Source organism: Salvelinus namaycush, chromosome 7, assembly GCF_016432855.1.
Source record: "Salvelinus namaycush isolate Seneca chromosome 7, SaNama_1.0, whole genome shotgun sequence".
Lineage (NCBI taxonomy): Eukaryota > Metazoa > Chordata > Actinopteri > Salmoniformes > Salmonidae > Salvelinus > Salvelinus namaycush.
The window spans coordinates 42,667,861-42,689,268 of NC_052313.1; the positions used below are offsets into that span (position 1 = coordinate 42,667,861).

General features: G+C 43.8%; 1 protein-coding gene across 1 annotated transcript in view; it reads left to right on the top strand.

Moving 5' to 3' along the window:
* Positions 1 to 242: 242 nt before the first annotated feature.
* LOC120051256 (protein FAM207A-like) overlaps positions 243 to 21,408 on the top strand; it is a 28,427-nt gene continuing 7,261 nt past the window's right edge. The window contains exons 1-4 of the mRNA XM_038998021.1: positions 243 to 553; positions 814 to 934; positions 14,057 to 14,125; positions 21,167 to 21,335. Coding sequence (XP_038853949.1) covers positions 356 to 553; positions 814 to 934; positions 14,057 to 14,125; positions 21,167 to 21,335 — 557 coding nt within the window. The 5' untranslated portion in view covers positions 243 to 355. The remainder of the gene's footprint in view (positions 554 to 813; positions 935 to 14,056; positions 14,126 to 21,166; positions 21,336 to 21,408) is intronic.

Sequence of the window (21,408 nt, forward strand, 5' to 3'; positions counted from 1 at the left end):
ATTTATCTAAGGAGTTCAGAGACTGGTGAGATTAGATCATGGATCTATATATACAAAGATAAAGTACATATGACATTTTATCATCTTAATAATTTAGATATACGGTCTTGATTTACTTCACCCATCTTGTTTTCTTGTAGGCCTATTTTTTTGGCCACTCCATCAGTCACTGCGGGACTTTGTGAGGAAGAGGCGGAAATATAGTTTGCACAAAATTGTTTCCCCCGGTCACATATCACAGGGGCGCACATTTTGTTGTTGTCAAAAGATTTTCCACGTTGTTAGCTAGTTCGAGCATGAGTGTGGCTTCGGAGACAGATTGTATCTTTATTTAACTCAGTAACTAAGAGGCAGTATGGTTGGAAAGATAAAGCGGGTCCGCGAAAAGCTTCATCAGGCTGCGGTTAAACTTGACAGTCCACCGTTCGGTGGCGCAAGATCCACAGATTTAGAAAAGGCACCGATTCCTGTGATTACAAGTGGTTCGTTCATTTTCGATGTAAACAAGACAAACAATGCACAGCTGCACAATAAGAAGGATGAAAACGCGAAGGTATCTTATCAACACATAATTTAACGTTCGCTTGCCAACTCCGTCTCTTTTAGATGGTTTAGCTAACGTTAAAGCTAAAGCTATTAGAACAGTTAACGTTAGCTAGCTAACAGTTAGATATTTCACTAGCTAGCTAGTTGTCAGCTAGTTAGGATCATAATGTATACATTTAGCTGGCTATAGAGAAATTAGTATGAAGCGTGTATTTTTTTTGCATTATATTTATGTTGAGTGTCAATGTGGATGTTCTCTTCCAACAGACCCCACTGAGTTCCTTTCCAAGTGGAATCTTTGCTGGAACACAAATCAGCCCTGAAGCCCTCGTGCAAACTCTGAAGTTTGAAGAACCATCCAATGACACTGGTCCACCTGCACAGAAAGGTAAATACACTTTGATTGTCAACCAAATATTTAGCTAGTTAATCCAAGGAAATCTGCACGAGAGTACTTGTCTGTGTGTCTCAATAACGAATCATATTCTACCGTCAAGTACATGCATTTAATTGTCGTGACGTTTTAGCTCCCCAAAACGTCCTGGAGACATTCTTTATTTCCAGCAAAATCAACCAGGCACATAGTATTTTTCTGTACACGTTATGTCATTCTCTCCTACCACAAGAGGGCAGAAAATACAAAGGAATCACTCGACAGAAAGTGACTTGTGATGTGACGATGGCAACAGCTTAGTCTATGCAGTATATTACTTACCATTGGTATAAAAGGTGTAATGAAGAAAAGTAAGAATGATGGTAACAAATAGATAAGAAACTAACCATCCAAATTATTGGTTATATGGAGGCTTATTGGAACCCTATTTCATTTACTTATTCAATCTGACATGTTTTTAACAGTATATATTTTTCCATTGATGTTTCCATGCACCTGCCAACCTCTTCCCTCTTGAAACCTAGGCTCTTTCAAGTAAGTTTGAGCCCAATGTACGTCAGTCAGTCAGAGTGGCAGAGCTGCAGCGGCAGAGCTGCAGCAAGAAGCCCATCTTCCTTATTCGACAACAGAGGACTGGTTCTATTTATAGCCTCTCTGCAGCATAAATAGTTCATGCATGAAATCAAGGTTCAGTTCGGCCTCCTAGCTCCCCTGCATCAGTGTTTCTCCCTGACTAGATGAGTCGTGGCACCGCTGACGCACCGAGGAGGCTGGTGCTGCAGGGTGTAGTTCTCTTGGTAGGGTACCTCGCTGCGGCCCCATGGGAAAGCATCAGGTGGTCCTGTCCCTTGTGCATTACAGTGTAACAGTGACGGATGTCGATACACGGTGTGTAGTAAGTAGTCTGCCCTGACTCTTTGTCAGAAAGACTGTTCGGGAGATGTATTGAGTGTCACTTTTACGGTTTGGATTTCTCATCAAGGTTGTTCCAATGTCTTGTTGTCTCTTGCTTGTTTAGGCTTTTGTCTGTAGTGCATGGTGGGAGAGGTGTTCAGGGGTGCCAGGTCCCTGGCTGGCTCACTCAACCTCTGCAGAAGGTATCTGGCTGTTCCCTGTAGCTAGTGAGCAAGTATTTAAATAGCTTCAGTTTCTGCATTCTGCTGTTTCTTTCCTCTTCTTTCTCTCGTCCTCGCTTGCAGACGCACACACACTGCTAACGAGTACTCACTCTTCAGCCCTTTTCTTGCATTGAAGCTAAAAGGGTGTTTAATACGTTGGATGTGTGTGATCTATTAACGCCGGGTATATTTAGCTGTGTCTTTTGATTAGGCTAACTAATTAAAGCAAGTGCTTTCCTGGCTGCTGACAAATTTATGAAATAAAAAAAGGACACGGCAATGAGATGCAGTATTCCATCTGTTGCCATGGTGAAATGCTTGTCAGTGTGCTCTTGTTTTCCCAAAACAGTGTCTGTAGACAATTATATTGACCTCTTTGTGAAATGGTAAGTAGGTTCTGGAAAGCAAAATCTAATTTGACAGTACGTTCGTGGGAAAATAAAATTGACGCGATATAAGTAAGGGTTTAATAACAATTCTGTTTTTAAATCCCGTCCACGGAAATGGTATGAATTGGATTTTTACCATCTCGTCTAAGCAGACAGACATTGCGAACTGTGGGCTCTTCTAGCTGTGAAAGCTGCTGTGATTAAAGCACTGCCTCCTTCTACACATTAACAATGAGGGAACGGAAGGGAGCCGGCATTATAGAGATCAATTATTTTAGCCTACAGCTTATCATTTCAGCTGAACGCTGCCACGTTGTCGTGTTAATAGGGGTATTTCACCTGAATTATTCCAAATTCACTTTCACTGACTCTACTACATTAATATTACATTTCTTTTGGTTCGTCTTTGCGAGCACCCCGTCCTTGGCGGTGTCTGTCTCTGCCCACGGGGATTAAAGCCTTCTGGTTTCTGTTCAGGCATCTATACAGCTAGCCACTCTACTATGCTGTTAATTATAAAATACTCTGTTCTCTCTGCCAGAGCAGAAAGAAGCAAGCGAATGCTGTGAGTGTGTCATGTCTTTTCATCCGTTGCCTCTTGTAGGCCCCCCTGGGTGCTTGTATCCGAGCAGATATAAACTCTTATCTTCCACTTTTTATTCGATTGATTTAATTAGTGTTATTATGCACACTTACTGTTGGTGCTTGGCATATTCATTGGCAGCAAATGCACACTTTGTGTGTGCATGTTTGTGCATGCCTTTTGCCTCGTTAAATAAAAAAAATTAAAATTCCCCATCCTCCTGACTGAATATCAGTCTCTGCAGTTGATTTTCTATTAGGCCTATTCAAGTGCCTTAGTTCATAGTCTTCACCAGGGCTCTACGCTGACTTTTTTTACAAGGAGCCCGTGTGCACCTACGTTAAACAATTTAGGAGCACAATTAAAAATATTGAAGGCAACATGCTGTTTTCTTTGTAGTAATGGTGCAAGCATGGATCTGCACTCAGTGTATTGTCCAAGGCTGCGGTACAGTGAAGTAATCATTGCAGTGAAGTAATCATTGCAGTGAAGTAATCATTGCAGTGAAGTAATCATTGCAGTGAAGTAATCATTGCAACAATTTTCTGAGATGTTTTTTCTTCTAGTCACACTGATGCTCTTAAATAAAAATTCCAGGTCGCACGGCAAAATATTTAAGCTCATATGCGAGTGAAACGGTCGCGCTGTCGAGCCCTGTTCACTTCCACGTGTTCCGTGCTACATTAGTCTTGACCAGAAAACTCTGTTTCGAAGAGCAGAACTCCTTGCTGCCATTCCCACGGCGTGATGCTCAAAGTGACGTCTGCGGCAATCGATCATTCAGTGACCACCTCTGTTTTGACAAAGAGCCCTCTATGCATTTTTTTAATAGGGGATATCCGTATCTGAGCTGGGACCCTGTGAAACCACCTCTTCCATCTTTTTGTCAGCTCCCGAAAGGCACTACACCTCCTCTCCTCCACCTAACAGAGAGCTGCCTGTCAATTATGCCAGAGAAAAGGGGAAAGCGGAGAGGCTAAGCGGGGGCAAACCCAAGCAGGAAAGGAAATATGGAATTTTCCCAACCACTCATAATAAAGCCCAATCAAGTTTCAAGTTTTTGTCACGTGCACTAGTACAGTGAAATGCCTTTCTTGCTATCTAATCGGTGCTATCTATTTCACTGTGTGCTGAGAACCCGATCCTCTCTGGGGGTACAGGGAGGACCAGGGAGGTGGTAAGTAAGGCTCTCCCCCCACCACAAACAGCCCCAGGTCGGGTTGAGTTTCACCCATCAGCAGTCCAGGACCAGGGCTGTCAGGGACAGGGATGCAGCAGGAGTAGAGATGCCTATCTGGCCCCTGTACCTCTGCTGCTACAGCAGGACAACCCATGTTGTTGACACTGCGGTGGCAGATTAAAGATTGGACCCGGCAGGAAGGAACTAACTGCCCTGTGATGAAAGGTGGTGTGTGTGTTGCTTCTGGAAGAGCTGTATCTGAGCATGGGTGAAGATGCACGTGGAAATGAAAAGAGAGCGATGAAAATACTTTCGCTTGGTTTGATAGTTCATTTTATGCCACCATGTTTTGGCTTGAGATAAACTCTGTGATAATTGAAGCCGTTTCCGATATAGGGTTAGAGATGACACATTTTCTGCAAGGATTTATTAGTTGCCGTGATACACCCCAGGGGTTACGAATGACCCTGATTTGTGATGTGGTGGCGAGGTCTTGTCCTGACCCGTCTTATCGCCATGGCAGCAGCAACAGCAGTGTGGGTGGCTGGGAAATTGGTGAGGTCATCCTGTCAGTAAGAAGCGAGTCAGTAACATCAGTAGATCTAGGTTGTGGTTCGGTGTGGCTCAGTTGGTAGAGCGTAACCTGTAGGGAACACAACATACTTGGCATGTAGGTTTCTCAATCATGGGTGCCACAAATTGGGGGATGGGAATAGGTGGGGTATATGCAAATTAAATGCTGTTTTAATATTACTGTAGTTAAAGTGTAATGTTTTACTGTAGTATTTACTACAGTGTTTTTTTGTGTGGATAATACTGTAATAGTTACTATAGTATTCTATAGTGTCCTACACAATTCTATAGTAAGCGTTACAGATTCGACGTATACTACAGTGTATAGTATACTACAAAATGATATAGTAAGTACTACACATGATCAAGGGATACTACAGTGTGGAATATAGGGCGGCAGGTAGCCTAGCGGTTAAGAGCGTTGGCCCAGTAACCAAAATGTTGCTGGTTCGAATTCCCGAGCCGACTAGGGGAAAAATATGCCGGTGTGCCCTTGAGCAAGGCACTTAACCCTAATCCAGAGCGATTTACAGGAGCAATAAGAGCTTGTGTGTGAAATGGCCTTTTAGAAGTGCTTTGGTGTGCTTAGGAATGCACGAGACCCCTTTCCCCCCACTCCTATTGATTTTAACCTCGCAATTTTTATAAAGTCATACGAAAGTTTTACTATGCGTCAAGTTTCGAATTCATCCTCAATTTACTAAATGTGTCATGTATTTGAAAAAAAATTAAACACACAAGAACATTATATTAATAAAATATTTATATCTAGTCTTTTTTTATATATTTTTTTATTTTATTTAACTAGGCAAGTCAGTTAAGAACAAATTCTTATTTTCAATGACTGCCTTGTTCAGCGGCAGAATGACAGATTTTTGCCTTGTCAGCTCAGGGATTCGATCTTGCAACCTTTCGGTTACCAGTCCATCGCTCTAACCACTAGGCTACCTGCCGCCCCAGTCTTCTGAATGAAAGGGAAAAGGGGATACCTAGTCAGCTGTACAACTGAAGTGTGTCTTCCGCATTTAACCCACCCCTCTGAATCAGAGAGGTGCAGGGGGCTGCGTTAATCGACATCCACGGCTTGAAGGGATGATGATGATGCATTCTTTGCAAGAGGGAATCTAATTTCATTGGTCCTCAACTCACGGCTCAAACACTTCATTCATTGTAAGTGGAGTTAGCCTGCCCCACAGCAGGTTCATTCTGAAGGAGGCTGAAGAAATTCGACTTGTCACCAAAAACACTCACAAACTTCTACAGATGCACAATCGAGAGCATCCTGTCGGGCTGTATCACCGCCTGGTACGGCAACTCCTCCGCCCACAAGCGTAAGGCTCTCCAGAGGGTAGTGAGGTTTGCACAACGCATCACCGGGGGCAAACTACCTGCCCTCCAGGACAACAATCACCCCGAGCCACTGCCTGTTCACCCCGCTATCGTCCAGAAGGCGAGGTCAGTACAGGTGCATCAAAGCAGGGACCGAGAGACTGAATAACAGCTTCTATCTCAAGGCCATCAGACTGTTAAACAGCCACCACTAACATTGAGTGGCTGCTGCCAACATACTGACTCAACTCCATCCACTTTAATAATGGAAAAATGTATGTAAAAAATGTATCACTAGCCACTTTAAACAATGCCACTTAATATAATGTTTACATACCCTACATTACTCATCTCATATGTATATACTGTACTCGATACCATCTACTGCATCTTGCCTATGCCGTTCTGTACCATCACTCATTCATATATTTTATGTACATATTCTTCATCCCTTTACACTTGTGTGTATAAGGTAGTTGTTGTGAAATTGTTAGGTTAGATTACTCGTTGGTTATTACTGCATTGTCGGAACTAGAAGCACAAGCATTTCGCTACACTCGCATTAACATCTGCTAACCATGTGTATGTGACAAATAAGATTTGATTTGGATTCGTTGCCATAGAAATTTACCTGGCTAAAAGGTGACCCACTTTCACGTCTCCAGTTAGGCTATCACGAGTTGAACTCAAGAGTGGGCCAAAGTTAGTTCACTGTCTTCTCTATCTAGATTCGTAGTACAGAACTCTGATCTCTTTGTGAGCCAGTTGCTGCTGTTATCTTAAGGATGAGCTTTGGTTGGGATCCGTCAGTATTTGCTTCCCGGGTAAAGAAGCAATGAGAGCAGAGTACAATTGTCACTTTACCGATCAATACCTTACATAACTGCTGCTTGCCAGGCCCAATGGTTTTATCCACATTGCTCATCAACCGTGCTGTGGTCATTGAAATGACTGGAATAACATTTTGTTGGCTGACTGTTGTTGAACCTTTCAACCTTGTGGCTGGGACAGCAGGAGGACAGCAGGAGATCAATAAGGGACAAAGTAGAAAGCAGGCAAGTGCAGCAGCGCACTCACCCACCATGAGCACTTTTAACCATGTTAGCTAGAGCATGAGTCAGATATGGAGGACATTACCTCAATGTAGATTATTCGTCAAAGTGAATCATTCCCCTGGGCGTAATTTACATTTTAAATACTATTGTGAAAGGTATTATTGGACAGTCCATACCAGTGTTGGGGTCCATTTCAATTCAGGAAGTACTCTGACACCCCAATTAAAAAAACAAAAAACAAATCCAGTGCGTTTCAATGAAAAAAAATGTGTAATCTGAATTTGCTTTACTTTCTAAATTGATTGGAATTTAAATGAAATGGACCCCAATCCTAGTCCATACCATAATATGTTTGTTTGCATAAAGAGAGAAGCTGTAGGGTGTTTTTAATAGCAGTGAATAGGCGAGGAGGTGGCAGGGGAATGATAAACAAACACTATGAGTTCTCTCATGTGTGACTGACTCCCACTGTCCCACACTGACAGTTTCATTGCCGCAGAATGATATTAGCTACCACCACACAACCCGGACATCACTGCCAGCTCCCCCTGCCAACCACGCTGCCCACTCCTCTCCTTTTAGTTTTTTCCTTCCTGCTATTATTAGCGGGGAGTCATTCACCCCCCAAAAAAATCCTTTACAGTGTGGACACTGTTATTGTATTATAACTAGTTATTTCCTGCCTTTCCTCCTCACTTTTCTTGATAAGCCATATCCATTTCTAACACATTACAGTACCTATTCAAATACATTCTACAACATTTAACATTTACATTTAAGTCATTTAGCAGACGCTCTTATCCAGAGCGACTTACAAGTTGGTGCATTCACCTTATGATATCCAGTGGAACAACCACTTTACAATAGTGCATCTAACTCTTTTAAGGGGGGGGGGGGGGGGGGGGTTAGAAGGATTACTTTATCCTATCCTAGGTATTCCTTAAAGAGGTGGTGTTTCCGGAAGGTGGTGATTGAAGGTGGTGATTGACTCCGCTGACCTGGCGTCGTGGGGCGTCGTCGTACAAGGCAGCTGGATTCAGAGATGGACAGGCACAGTACAGATGATTAGTAATAATTAGGTGGGTTCTTATATATGTGTGAATTGGACATTTAAAAAATAAATAAAATAATGTATATCCGAACTCCCGCTGAGACACCCTCTGAGAGTGGGGTCATGGCCAGTAACATAGTAGCTACACTCAACCCAGTACAGTGATTAGGACCCCCAAGGCCAATTCCAGCACACACGCACATTCCCATGTGTTTTTAACGTCTGTCTGTTGTACCAAATGTCTGTTTTCAGAAATGCAACGCGAGGACTGTGTTTTCAAAGCTTACATTTCAACTGGAAGTACCTTAAAGCTAGAATCCTTAGTTGCTACATCCATTTTTGGACTTAATATAATGAATAATATACCCGTTGAAGAATATAACTTATGCATGCCTCATGAGCTTAGTTCAACTATCATACCCCATCAGAACCCAAAAAATAAGCTTGTTTACTCCAATGTTTGTAAAGAATGTAAATATGAACAAACACTGGATTGCCTCAAAACATGGTTAAGACAAACCAAGAAAAATGATAATGAATGGTCAGCCCTTGCGTCCCTAGCTCTGTCTATGAGTTTGAGAGTGGTTACATTTCTCCAGGCCCATCCCTCAGTGTTTTACCAAAACAGAGGCGGGGTGCAGCTTTGTTATTTTTTGATTGAACGATTCTAGCTTTAACAGAATACTTTGCTGATGCACCCCACGTCACTGCCTCGTACCACCTGTCTGTATGCCTCCATGTCGGTTATATCCAACATCCGTGTTCTATCCTGCTGCCTGCTCATCTAATGCAAACTCATCTGCGTCTTTAAATGAGATGCTATTGATCGGGGAGGTGAAGGGAGTGGTGCCCCATTAAACAACATCTCTAGGCTCTCTGTCTCTGCACTGCACAATGCTGTAACCTCAAGTTGCCATTCAATGATTGGAAGTTTCTAATTGAACACTAATGATACAGTTGAAGTCGGAAGTTTACATACACTTAGGTTGGAGACATTAACTTGTTTTTCAACCACTCCACAAATGTCTTGTTAACAAACTACAGTTTTGGCAAGTCGGTTAGGACATCTGCTTTGTGCATGACACATGTAATTTTTCCAACAATTGTTTACAGACAAGATTATTTCACTTATAATTCACTGTATCACAATTCCAGTGGGTCAGAAGTTTACATACACTAAGTTGACTGTGCCTTTAAACAGCTTGGAAAATTCCAGAAAATGATGTCATGGCTTTAGAAGCTTCTGATGGGCTAATTGACATCATTTGAGTCAATTGGCGGTGTACCTGTGGATGTATTTCAAGGCCTACCTTCAAACTCAGTGCCTCTTTGCTTGACATCATGGGAAAATCAAAAGAAATCAGCCAAGACCTCAGAACAAAAATTGTAGACCTCCACAAGTCTGGTTCATCCTTGGGAGCAATTTCCAAACGCCTGAAGGTACCACGTTCATCTGTACAAACAATAGTACGCAAGTATAAACACCATGGGACCACGCAGCCGTCATACCGCTCAGGAAGGAGACGGGTTCTGTCTCCTAGAGATGAACGTACTTTGGTGTGAAAAGTGCAAATGAATCCCAGAACAACAGCAAAGGACCTTGTGAAAATGCTGGAGGAAACCGGTGCAAAAGTATCTATATCCACAGTAAAACAAGTCCTATATCAACATAACCTGAAAGGCCGCTCAGCAAGGAAGAAGCCACTGCTCCAAAACCGCCATAAAAAAGCCAGACTACAGTTTGCAACTGCACACGGGGACAAAAATTGTACTTTTTGAAGATATGTCCTCTGGTCTGATTAAACAAATATAGAACTGTTTGGCCATAATGACTATCGTTATGTTTGGAGGAAAAAGGGGGAGGCTTGCAAGCCGAAGAACACCATCCCAACCGTGAAGCACGGGAGTAGCAGCATCATGTTGTGGGGGTGCTTTGCTGCAGGAGGGACTGGTGCACTTCACAAAATAGATGGCATCATGAGGGGGGGAAATGATGTAGATATATTGAAGCAACATCTCAAGACATCAGTCAGGAAGTTAAAGCTTGGTCGCAAATGGGTCTTCCAAATGGACAATGACCCCAAGCATACTTCCAAGGTTGTGGCAAAATGGCTTAAGGACAACAAAGTCAAGGTATTGGAGTGGCCATCACAAAGCCCTGACCTCAATCCTATAGAAAATTTGTGGGCAGAACTGAAAAAGCGTGTGTGAGCAAGGAGGCCTACAAACCCAACTCAGTTACACCAGCTCTGTCAGGAGGAATGGGCCAAAACTCACCCAAATTATTGTGGGAAGCTTGTGGAAGGCTACCTGAAACGTTTGACCCAAGTTAAACAATTTACAGGCAATGCTACCAAATACTAATTGAGTGTATGTAAACTTCTAACCCACTGGGAATGTGATGAAAGAAATAAAAGCTGAAATAAATCATTCTCTACTATTATTCTGACATTTCACATTCTTAAAAGAAAGTGGTGATCCTAACTGACCCAAGACAGGGAATTTTTACTAGAATTAAATGTCAGGAATTGTGAAAAACCGAGTTTAAATGTATTTGGCTAAGGTGTATGTAAACTTCCGACTTAAACTGTAGATACTACATCTACAATGTCATGGTAATGATGATGTAACGTGTTTTATCTCAAAGAGCCTGGATGAATAGGCCTAGTTATTGATCCATCATCATAGTGTCATTTGCAGACTGAAACAACATCTATCAAACTAAACAGATCCCCTTGTTTTAGTATGACAGGAACGATATACACTGCTCAAAAAAATAAAGGGAACACTTAAACAACACAATGTAACTCCAAGTCAATCACACTTCTGTGAAATCAAACTGTCCACTTAGGAAGCAACACTGATTGACAATAAATTTCACATGCTGTTGTGCAAATGGAATAGACAAAAGGTGGAAATTATAGGCAATTAGCAAGACACCCCCAATAAAGGAGTGGTTCTGCAGGTGGTGACCACAGACCACTTCTCAGTTCCTATGCTTCCTGGCTGATGTTTTGGTCACTTTTGAATGCTGGCGGTGCTCTCACTCTAGTGGTAGCATGAGACGGAGTCTACAACCCACATAAGTGGCTCAGGTAGTGCAGCTCATCCAGGATGGCACATCAATGCGAGCTGTGGCAAGAAGGTTTGCTGTGTCTGTCAGCGTAGTGTCCAGAGCATGGAGGCGCTACCAGGAGACAGGCCAGTACATCAGGAGACGTGGAGGAGGCCGTAGGAGGGCAACAACCCAGCAGTAGGACCGCTACCTCCGCCTTTGTGCAAGGAGTAGCACTGCCAGAGCCCTGCAAAATGACCTCCAGCAGGCCACAAATGTGCATGTGTCAGCATATGGTCTCACAAGGGCTCTGAGGATCTCATCTCGGTACCTAATGGCAGTCAGGCTACCTCTGGCGAGCACATGGAGGGCTGTGCGGCCCCACAAAGAAATGCCACCCCACACCATGACTGACCCACCGCCAAACCGGTCATGCTGGAGGATGTTGCAGGCAGCAGAACGTTCTCCACGGCGTCTCCAGACTCTGTCACGTCTGTCACATGTGCTCATGTGCTCAGTGTGAACCTGCTTTCATCTGTGAAGAGCACAGGGCGCCAGTGGCGAATTTGCCAATCTTGGTGTTCTCTGGCAAATGCCAAACGTCCTGCACGGTGTTGGGCTGTAAGCACAACCCCCACCTGTGGACGTCGGGCCCTCATACCACCCTCATGGAGTCTGTTTCTGACCGTTTGAGCAGACACATGCACATTTGTGGCCTGCTGGAGGTCATTTTGCAGGGCTCTGGCAGTGCTCCTCCTGCTCAAAGGCGGAGGTAGCGGTCCTGCTGCTGGGTTGTTGCCCTCCTACGGCCTCCTCCACGTCTCCTGATGTACTGGCCTGTCTCCTGGTAGCGCCTCCATACTCTGGGCACTACGCTGACAGACACAGCAAACCTTCTTGCCACAGCTCGCATTGATGTGCCATCCTGGATGAGCTGCACTACCTGAGCCACTTGTGTGGGTTGTAGACTCCGTCTCATGCTACCACTACAGTGAGAGCACCGCCAGCATTCAAAAGTGACCAAAACATCAGCCAGGAAGCATAGGAACTGAGAAGTTGTCTGTGATCACCACCTGCAGAATCACTCCTTTTTTGGGGGTGTCTTGCTAATTGCCTATAATTTCCACCTTTTGTCTATTCCATTTGCACAACAGCATGTGAAATTTATTGTCAATCAGTGTTGCTTCCTAAGTGGACAGTTTGATTTCACAGAAGTGTGATTGACTTGGAGTTACATTGTGTTGTTTAAGTGTTCCCTTTATTTTTTTGAGCAGTGTATTATCACTGAATAGGCAACCTCAAAGTGCTGTAGGATCCTCAGAAAATGTTGTCCCAGGTTACAATGTAGCCTGTTCAGAGAAAGTCAGTTGTGGCACTGTGTGTTGACATAAGGAACATGAGAGTAAGGAAAGTCCCTACTAGAGATGCTGTGGCGTGTAGCGTTTGGGTCCCATTGAGTTCCACTTTATCCTCCTCCTCAGACATGCCAGTCAAGGACTGCTGCATTGCTAATTACCAAGCCAATTCCGTCAGTAGGCTCTGCTAGCTATATATAGGGCCAGGCTTCAACACTGACACTTCATTTCCCCAAAGTCACGGAGCAGCGCATCGATCCTGTTTCTCTCGATTTCATCGACAGAGAGTAAAATCACGGTGGGGGGATTAAAAATAAAAAATAATAAAAATGCTCCACAGATATCAAGGTCGTGTTTTGTGTTCAAAGCAATTCAACCGTTGTGGTGTAGTTTTAAATTAGTGCTTTGCTTTTCTTTACCAGCTCCATCTCATTTTCTCTCACTAAAATTTCTACATTTTCCACTAGACACTCCAGTGATATGGTAGACAGTGACAATAAGCATACTGTCCGGCGTCTGTTATTGTCATTGTGCTACAGGAAGCAACCTTCTGTGTGATAACCTCTGCTCTTATCGCCCAGTGTCAGTGATAACTCTTTCTTTGTCAGGAAGGGCAGAGATGGGAACAAATGCTCACACACACACACATCACAAACACCACTGGGGCTACCCTATGCACAGGGGGCCTCAACGTGGATTTCCCAATTGCTGAAAACATTCCATCCCAGGACAGGATGTTTTTGTAAAGAGGGGAAAAATAGATAGTACGTAGTGTTTTCTGTTCTCAACCCCCTCCCTCTGTCTCTATCTCTTCCCTTTCTCCATGCCTTTGAACCAGGAAAGACAAGCCACATGACCTGATCGAGCCATATCTTCTTCTGAGGCGCTCGCAACACTACTGCGATTACTTTCTCCCTTTTGAGCTTAAAGTTTTTAGCCGTGGTTTGTTTTAAAGATGACATGTCACAGGCTTTTCTTTTTCCCGTCAAATCAAGCTCTCGTTGGGAAATTTAAAAAGCAATGTACACCCCGAACTCAAATCTATTATTTTAATCCTATTCAACTGTGAATTATTTCTTTGGCAATGGGAACATTTTACTGGTTCCAATTATCTTGTTGAAAAAGATCTGGCACATTTCAACTTCAAAAGCATTATAAAAAGTCGTCCCTCTTCCTTTATCGTTAATGAATTGAATTGCTTTGAATGTTATTTTCTATTGTTGATGATGACCGCTTCACATACCCACGAGGAGAAGCTGCGATGTATTTTTTCTCTACTGAATGTGTGAAGCACCAGTGTAACATTGTGGATGCACGTTCACTCACGCTCTTGTCTCTCTGTCTGTCTGTCTGTCTGTCTGTCTGTCTGTCTGTCTGTCTGTCTGTCTGTCTGTCTGTCTGTCTGTCTGTCTGTCTGTCTGTTCCCAGTCCCCGAGGAGAAGAAGCAGCAGACAAAGAAAGAGAAGATGAAGGAGAGGCGAGACAGGTGGCTAAACAGTGAGTATTATCACAACTTAACATAGATCTGACTCGTACTGTTTCTATGAGGGAGACCCTCCTATTTGACTGGTGTGTGACCCAGTGACACCTTTCCTTTGTCAGCAGGAATAAGGCACCCTCGCAGAGAGTTACACATAATCGGGAACTTTATTTGCGGGAACATATGTGACTAATTTGGTTCTGTGCAAAGAGAGATGATGAATGATATACTGTACGTAATAAACATATCATGATAATGAATGACTAAGCAGATACAAGAGTAATACTAATATGGGCTGTATAGTGATAGTGGTACTCACTTCTGCCCACACACCATCACACATGTCCACTTGGAGAGGAGGCTCTGAGCAGGCAAGAGGACTGTGTCCGGTTCCATAGCAACCACCAGACCCTAGCAACCGGTCAGTGGCCTGGTCACCGAGGTCAATAGGAGATTGGGGAGCAAGTTCATGACCCCCTGATCTCTGGCACTGTTTGGGGATTGGTGGAGTGAGCTTCATTAAGTGATAGAACTCACAGGCAGGGGACTCCGTAACAAATCAATTTTTATTTGTCACATGCTTCGTAAACAACCGGTGTAGACTAACAGTGAAATGCCTACTTATGGGCCCTTCCCAACAATGCAAATAAAATAGAAATAGCATAAGAAATTGAAATAAAATAACACAAAATAATAACTCAAGTAATAAATACACAATGAGTAACAATAACTTGGCTATATACACAGGGTACCAGTACCGAGTCAATGTGCAGGTGTACAATGTAGTTATGTACATATAGGTAGGGATAAAGTGACTAGGTAACAGGATAGATGATAAACAGTAACAGCAGTGCATGTGATGAGTCAAAAGAGTTGGTGCAAAAAGTGTCAATGCAGATATTCAGGGTAGGTATTGGTTAATTATTTAACTAACTATTTAGCAGTCTTATAGCTTGGCGGGTAGAAGCTGTTCAGGGTCCTGTTGGTTCCTGACTTGGTGCATCGGTTCCGCTTGCCATGCGGTAGCAGAGAGAACAGTCTATAAATTGGCTAGTCTTTTGACAATTTCAACCGTCACGTTTTTACCTTTCGATACTCCCTACTCCTGACATTGGTGCTCTCTCCCAAAAGCGTTTGAATTTATAAAATGTAGAATTATGCCTTTTGTGTTCAAAAATGTTTGAAAGGCAAGATATAGATGCCTTCGGGACATAACAGCATTAGGTTGGTGCAAATGAGGAGCCCCATCCCCACTGAGCTCTACTGAGAAGCTGAGGTTTCTGCGCTGTGCCAGTCCAGCCCGGGACAGAGCTAGCTGTGTCTATGTAATTACAACCCCTTTTTAAAGCTAGAGTCTGGCATTTGTTATCCAGCCAAACAGCAGGCCTCTGAAATGACCATTGAACAGATTCCCAGATCCCTTATTGCGCTTTTAACACCACCACCTACTCTTCTAGAATTGTGATCACTTAGTAACCCAATCTGCTGATCCAATCAATTCTCTGTGTAACACAAGATGTCTCCTCTATGCATATCATTAGGCGCTAATGGTCCTTTTGACTCCATCTGAAATTAGAGACGGGCTGTGAGCCTCAGACCTCTGCAGTTTTCGGAAATTAACAAGGAGAAAGAAAGAAAAAAATCAGATAATTGCTTTTCTGTCGTAGACCAACTGTATTCCAGGAAGAGGCAGGGCTGTCTGTGTATCTGCAGTGTGGCGTCCTCTGGATCTGTACTGATGAAGTTGTGCAAAATATGTGTTGACGAATAAGGGTTATTATTCCGACTGTATATTCCAGAGGTGATTTAATGCCCAATGTGTTTCTTCGTTTAGCCTAAATAAGAGACAGAGGTGGCAATTCAATCAAAGCCGCGTTGCATGAGTATCTATCCTACAGTTCTGCACAATCTGGAAATAGCCTAAGGATTAGCCTAAATGACATGAACAGTGAATAATGTTTCAGCAGACATTTTAATACCTTCAACACATCCTGTCTATGATCTGATCGTATCCACTAAAGTCGGAATTTCTACTTAAAACCATAAAGTTTAATGCACCTCAATTTTCAACTGTTCACGAACTGTACGCCTGTACCGTTGACATCTTGTTTGAATATTCCTCCCTGGCTCTGATCACAGTATATATTAAAGTCTGTGGTGATGTAGGGTTTAGTGTTTTGCTGCTGATACTCCAGTTGATACTCACAGTCAATTACATGGGCAAGTCTGCACATAAGAAACCATATGGCTCATAGTCATCATAACTCATGGCTGAAATGGATGGGATCAACACCATTCTATGATGAAAGCCAAGAGGCCCAAACCACCATGCTTTTAACCATATTTTTTAAATCTCAAGAAAGAGAGATTCTCCTGATACACTATATACTGTATACAAAAGTATGTGGAGACCCCTTCAAATTAGTCGATTCAACTATTTCAGTCACACCTAACAGGTGTATAAAATCGAGCACACAGCCATGCAATCTCCATAGACAAACATTGGCAGTAGAATGGCTTTACTGAAGAGCTCAGAGACTTTCAACGTGGCACCGTCATAGGATGCCACCTTTCCAACAAGTCAGTTCGTCAAATTTCTGCCCTGCTAGAACTGCCCCGGTCAACTGTAAATGCTGTTATTGTGAAGTGGCAACGTCTGGGAGCAAGAATGGCTCAGCCGTGACATGGTGGGCCACACAAGCTCACAGAACGGGACCGCCGAGTGCTGTAGCAAGTTCCGAACTGCCTCTGGATCAACGACCGCTCAATAACTTTTCGTCGGGAGCTTCATGAAGTGGGTTTCCATCTGAGCAGCCGCACACAAGCCTAAGATCACCATGTGTCGGCTGGAGTGGTGTAACGCTCGCCGCCATTGGACTCTGGAGCAGTAGAAACGCGTTCTCTGTAGTGATGAATCACGCTTCACCATCTGCCAGTCCGACGGACAAATCTAGGTTTGGCGGATGCCAGGAGAACGCTACCTCCGACTACGAGCCAGACCTAATTGTCCAACCTCAGTGCCCGACCTCACTAATGCCCTTGTGATAAATGGAAGCAAGTCCCCGCAGCAATGTTCCAACACCTAGTGGAAAGCCTTCACAGAAGAGTAGAGGCTGTTTATAGCAGCAAAAAGGGGGATCAACTCCATATTAATTGCCCATGATTTTGGAATGAGATGTTCGTGTAGGTGTCCACATACTTTTGCTGATGTAGTGTATCAATGCCACTCTACAAAGGGTTTTAGGTAATCTTGGTAAGGCTGGACTTCTGACAGGCCGCCCCTAGGTGGTAAGGGTAGGCAACAACACGTCGACCACGCTGATCCTCAACATTGGGGCCCCTCAGGGGTGTGCACTTAGTCCACTCCTGTACTCCCCGTTCACCCACAACTGCGTGGCCAAACACGACTCCAACACCATTATTAAGTTTGCAGACGACACAACAATGGTAGGCCTGATCACCGACAACGATGAGACAGCCTATAGGGAGGAGGTCAGAGAACGGTGGTGCCAGGACAACAACCTCTCCCTCAATATGAGCAAGACAAAGGAGCTGATCGTGGACTACATGAAAAGGTGGGTCGAACAGGCCCCCATTAATATCAACGGGGCTGTAGTGGAGCGGGACGAGAGTTTCAAGTTCCTTGGTGTCCACATCACCAACGAACTGTCATGGTCCAAACACACCAAGACAGTCGTGAAGAGGGCACAACAAAACCTTTTCCTCCTCAGGAGACTGAAAAGATTTGGCATGGGTCCCCAGATCCTCAAAAAGTTCTACAGCTGCACCATCGAGAGCATCCTGACCTGTTGCATCACCTCCTGGTATGGCAAGTGCTCGGCATCTGACCACAAGGCGCTACAGAGGGTTGTGCGTACGGCCCAGTACATCACAAGCTTCCTGCCATCCAGGACCTACAGTTGAAGTCGGAAGTTTACATACACTAAGGTTGGAGTCATTAAAACTCGTTTTTCAACCACTCCACAAATTTCTTGTTAACAAACTATAGTTTTGGCAAGTCGGTTAGGACATCTACTTTGTGCATGACACAAGTAATTTTTCCAACAATTGTTTACAGACAAATTATTTCACTTACAATTCACTGTTTCACAATTCCAGTGGGTCAGAAGTTTACATACACTAAGTTGACTGTGCCTTTAAGCAGCTTGGAAAATTCCAGAAAATGATGTCCTGACTTTAGAAGCTTCTGATAGGCGAATTGACATCATTTGAGGCAATTGGAGGTGTACATGTGGATGTATTTCAAGGCCTACTTTCAAACTCAGTGCCTCTTTGTTTGACACTATGGGAAAATCTATAGAAATCAGCCAAGACCTCATAAACATGTTTTAGACCTCCACAAGTCTGGTTCATCCTTGGGAGCAATTTCCAAACGCCTGAAGGTACCAGGTTCATCTGTACAAACAATAGTACGCATGTATAAACACCATAGGACCACGCAGCCGTCATACCGCTCAGGAAGGAGAGGCATTCTGTCTCCTAGAGATGAATGTACTTTGCTGCGAAAAGTGCAAATCAATCCCAGAACAACAGCAAAGGACCATGTGAAGATGCTGGAGGAAACAGGCAATAAAGTATCTATATCCACAGTGAAACGAGTCCTATATCTACATAACCCGAAAGGCCGCTCAGCAAGGAAGAAGCCACTGCTCCAAACCGCCGTAAAAAAGCCAGACTACAGTTTGCAACTGCACAAGGAGACAAAGTTTGTACTTTTTGGAGAAATGTCCTCTGGTCTGATGAAACAAAACTAGAACTGTTTGGCCGTAAAGACCATCGTTATGTTTGGAGGAAAAAGGGGGAGGCTTGCAAGCTGAAGAACACTATCTCAACCGTGAAGCACGGGGGTGGCAGCATCATGTTGTGGTGGTGCTTTGCTGCAGGAGGGACTGGTGCATGTCACAAAATAGATGGCATCATGAGGAGAAAAATTATGTGGATATATTGAAGCAACATCTCAAGACATCAGTCAGGAAGTTAAAGCTTGGTCGCAAATGGGTCTTCCAAATGGACAATGACCCCAAGCATACTTCCAAGGTTGTGGCAAAATGGCTTAAGGACAACAAAGTCAAGGTATTGGAGTGGCCATCACAAAGCCCTGACCTCAATCCTATAGAACATTTGTGGGCAGAACTGAAAAAGTGTGTGCGAGCAAGGAGGCCTACAAACCTGTCTCAGTTACACCAGCTCTGTCAGGAGGAATGGGCCAAAATTCACCCAAATTATTGTGGGAAGCTTGTGGAAGGCTACCTGAAACGTTTGACCGAAGTTAAACAATTTAAAGGCAATGCTACCAAATACTAATTGAGTGTATGTAAACTTCTGACCCACTGGGAATGTGATGAAAGAAATAAAAGCTGAAATGAATCATTCTCTCTATTATTCTGACATTTCCAGGATTAAATGTAAGGAATTGTGAAAAACTGAGTTTAAATGTATTTGGATAAGGTGTATGTAAACTTACTAGTTCAACTGTATATAATTGGCGGTGTCAGAGGAAAGCCCATAAAATTGTCAGAGTCTCCAGTCACCCAAGTTATAGACTGTTTTCTCTGCTACCGCATGGCAAGCGGTACCGGAGTGCCAAGTCTAGGACCAAAAGGCTCCGTAACAGCGTCTACCCCCAAGCCATAAAACTGTTGAACAATTACTCAAATGGCCACCGGACTATTACATTGACCCCCCTCCATTTGTTTTGTACACTGTTGCTACTCGCTGTTTATTATCTATGCATAGTCACTTCACCCCTACCTACATTTGATTTATTTAACCTTTATTTAACCAGGTAGGCAAGTTGAGAACAAGTTCTCATTTTCAATTGCGACCTGGCCAAGATAAAGCAAAGCAGTTCGACACATACAACAACACAGAGTTACACATGGAGTAAAACAAACATACCGTCAATAATACAGTAGAAAAATAAGTCTATATACAATGTGAGCAAATGAGGTGAGATAAGGGAGGTAAAGGCAAAAAAAAAGGCCATGGTGGCGAAGTAAATACAATATAGCAAGTAAAACACTGGAATGGTTGATTTGCAGTGGAAGAATGTGCAAAGTAGAGATAGAAATAATGGGGTGCAAATGAGCAGAATAAATAAATACAGTAGGGGGAGAGGTAGTTGTTTGGGCTAAATTATAGATGGGCTATGTACAGGTGCAGTAATCTGTGAGCTGCTCTGACAGCTGGTGCTTAAAGCTAGTGAGGGAGATAAGTGTTTCCAGTTTCAGAGATTTTTGTAGTTCGTTCCAGTCATTGGCAGCAGAGAACTGGAAGGAGAGGTGGCCAAAGGAAGAATTGGTTTTGGGGGTGACCAGAGAGATATACCTGCTGGAGCGCGTGCTACAGGTGGGTGCTGCTATGGTGACCAGTGAGCTGAGATAAGGGGGGACTTTACCTAGCAGGGTCTTGTAGATGACCTGGAGCCAGTGGGTTTGGCGACGAGTATGAAGCGAGGGCCAGCCAACGAGAGCGGACAAAACGGATGGCACTGTGATCGACTGCATCCAATTTATTGAGTAGGGTATTGGAGGCTATTTTGTAGATGTCATCACCGAAGTTGAGGATCGGTAGGATGGTCAGTTTTACAAGGGTATGTTTGGCAGCATGAGTGAAGGATGCTTTGTTGCGGAATAGGAAGCCAATTCTAGATTTAACTTTGGATTGGAGATGTTTGATGTGAGTCTGGAAGGAGAGTTTACAGTCTAACCAGACACCTAGGTATTTGTAGTTGTGCACATATTCTAAGTCAGAGCCGTCCAGAGTAGTGATGTTGGACGGGCGGGCAGGTGCAGGCAGCGATCGGTTGAAGAGCATGCATTTAGGTTTACTTGTATTTAAGAGCAGTTGGAGGCCACGGAAGGAGAGTTGTATGGCATTGAAGCTCGCCTGGAGGGTTGTTAACACAGTGTCCAAAGAAGGGCCAGAAGTATACAGAATGGTGTCGTATGCGTAGAGGTGGATCAGAGACTCACCACTCACATGTACAAATGACCTCAACTAACCTGATTGATATGCTTTTTTTGTATGATATTTAGAGATCAGCTCCATCAAGCTGGCCAAGGAGCAACAAGTGGCCCAGGCTAAGAGGGCGGCCATGCCCGTTGTGGGTGACATGAGGCCGCTGGCAGACGCCCTACCAGAACTCTGCCAGCTCATCCCCTCCACCACCAAGACCTCCAGAAAGGCCTCCAGAAAGAATAGGGTGTAAGTACACATCCCTGTGGAACACCCCAGCAATGCTATGATTTCACACCATCCTCTTTCTCCTCACACCCAC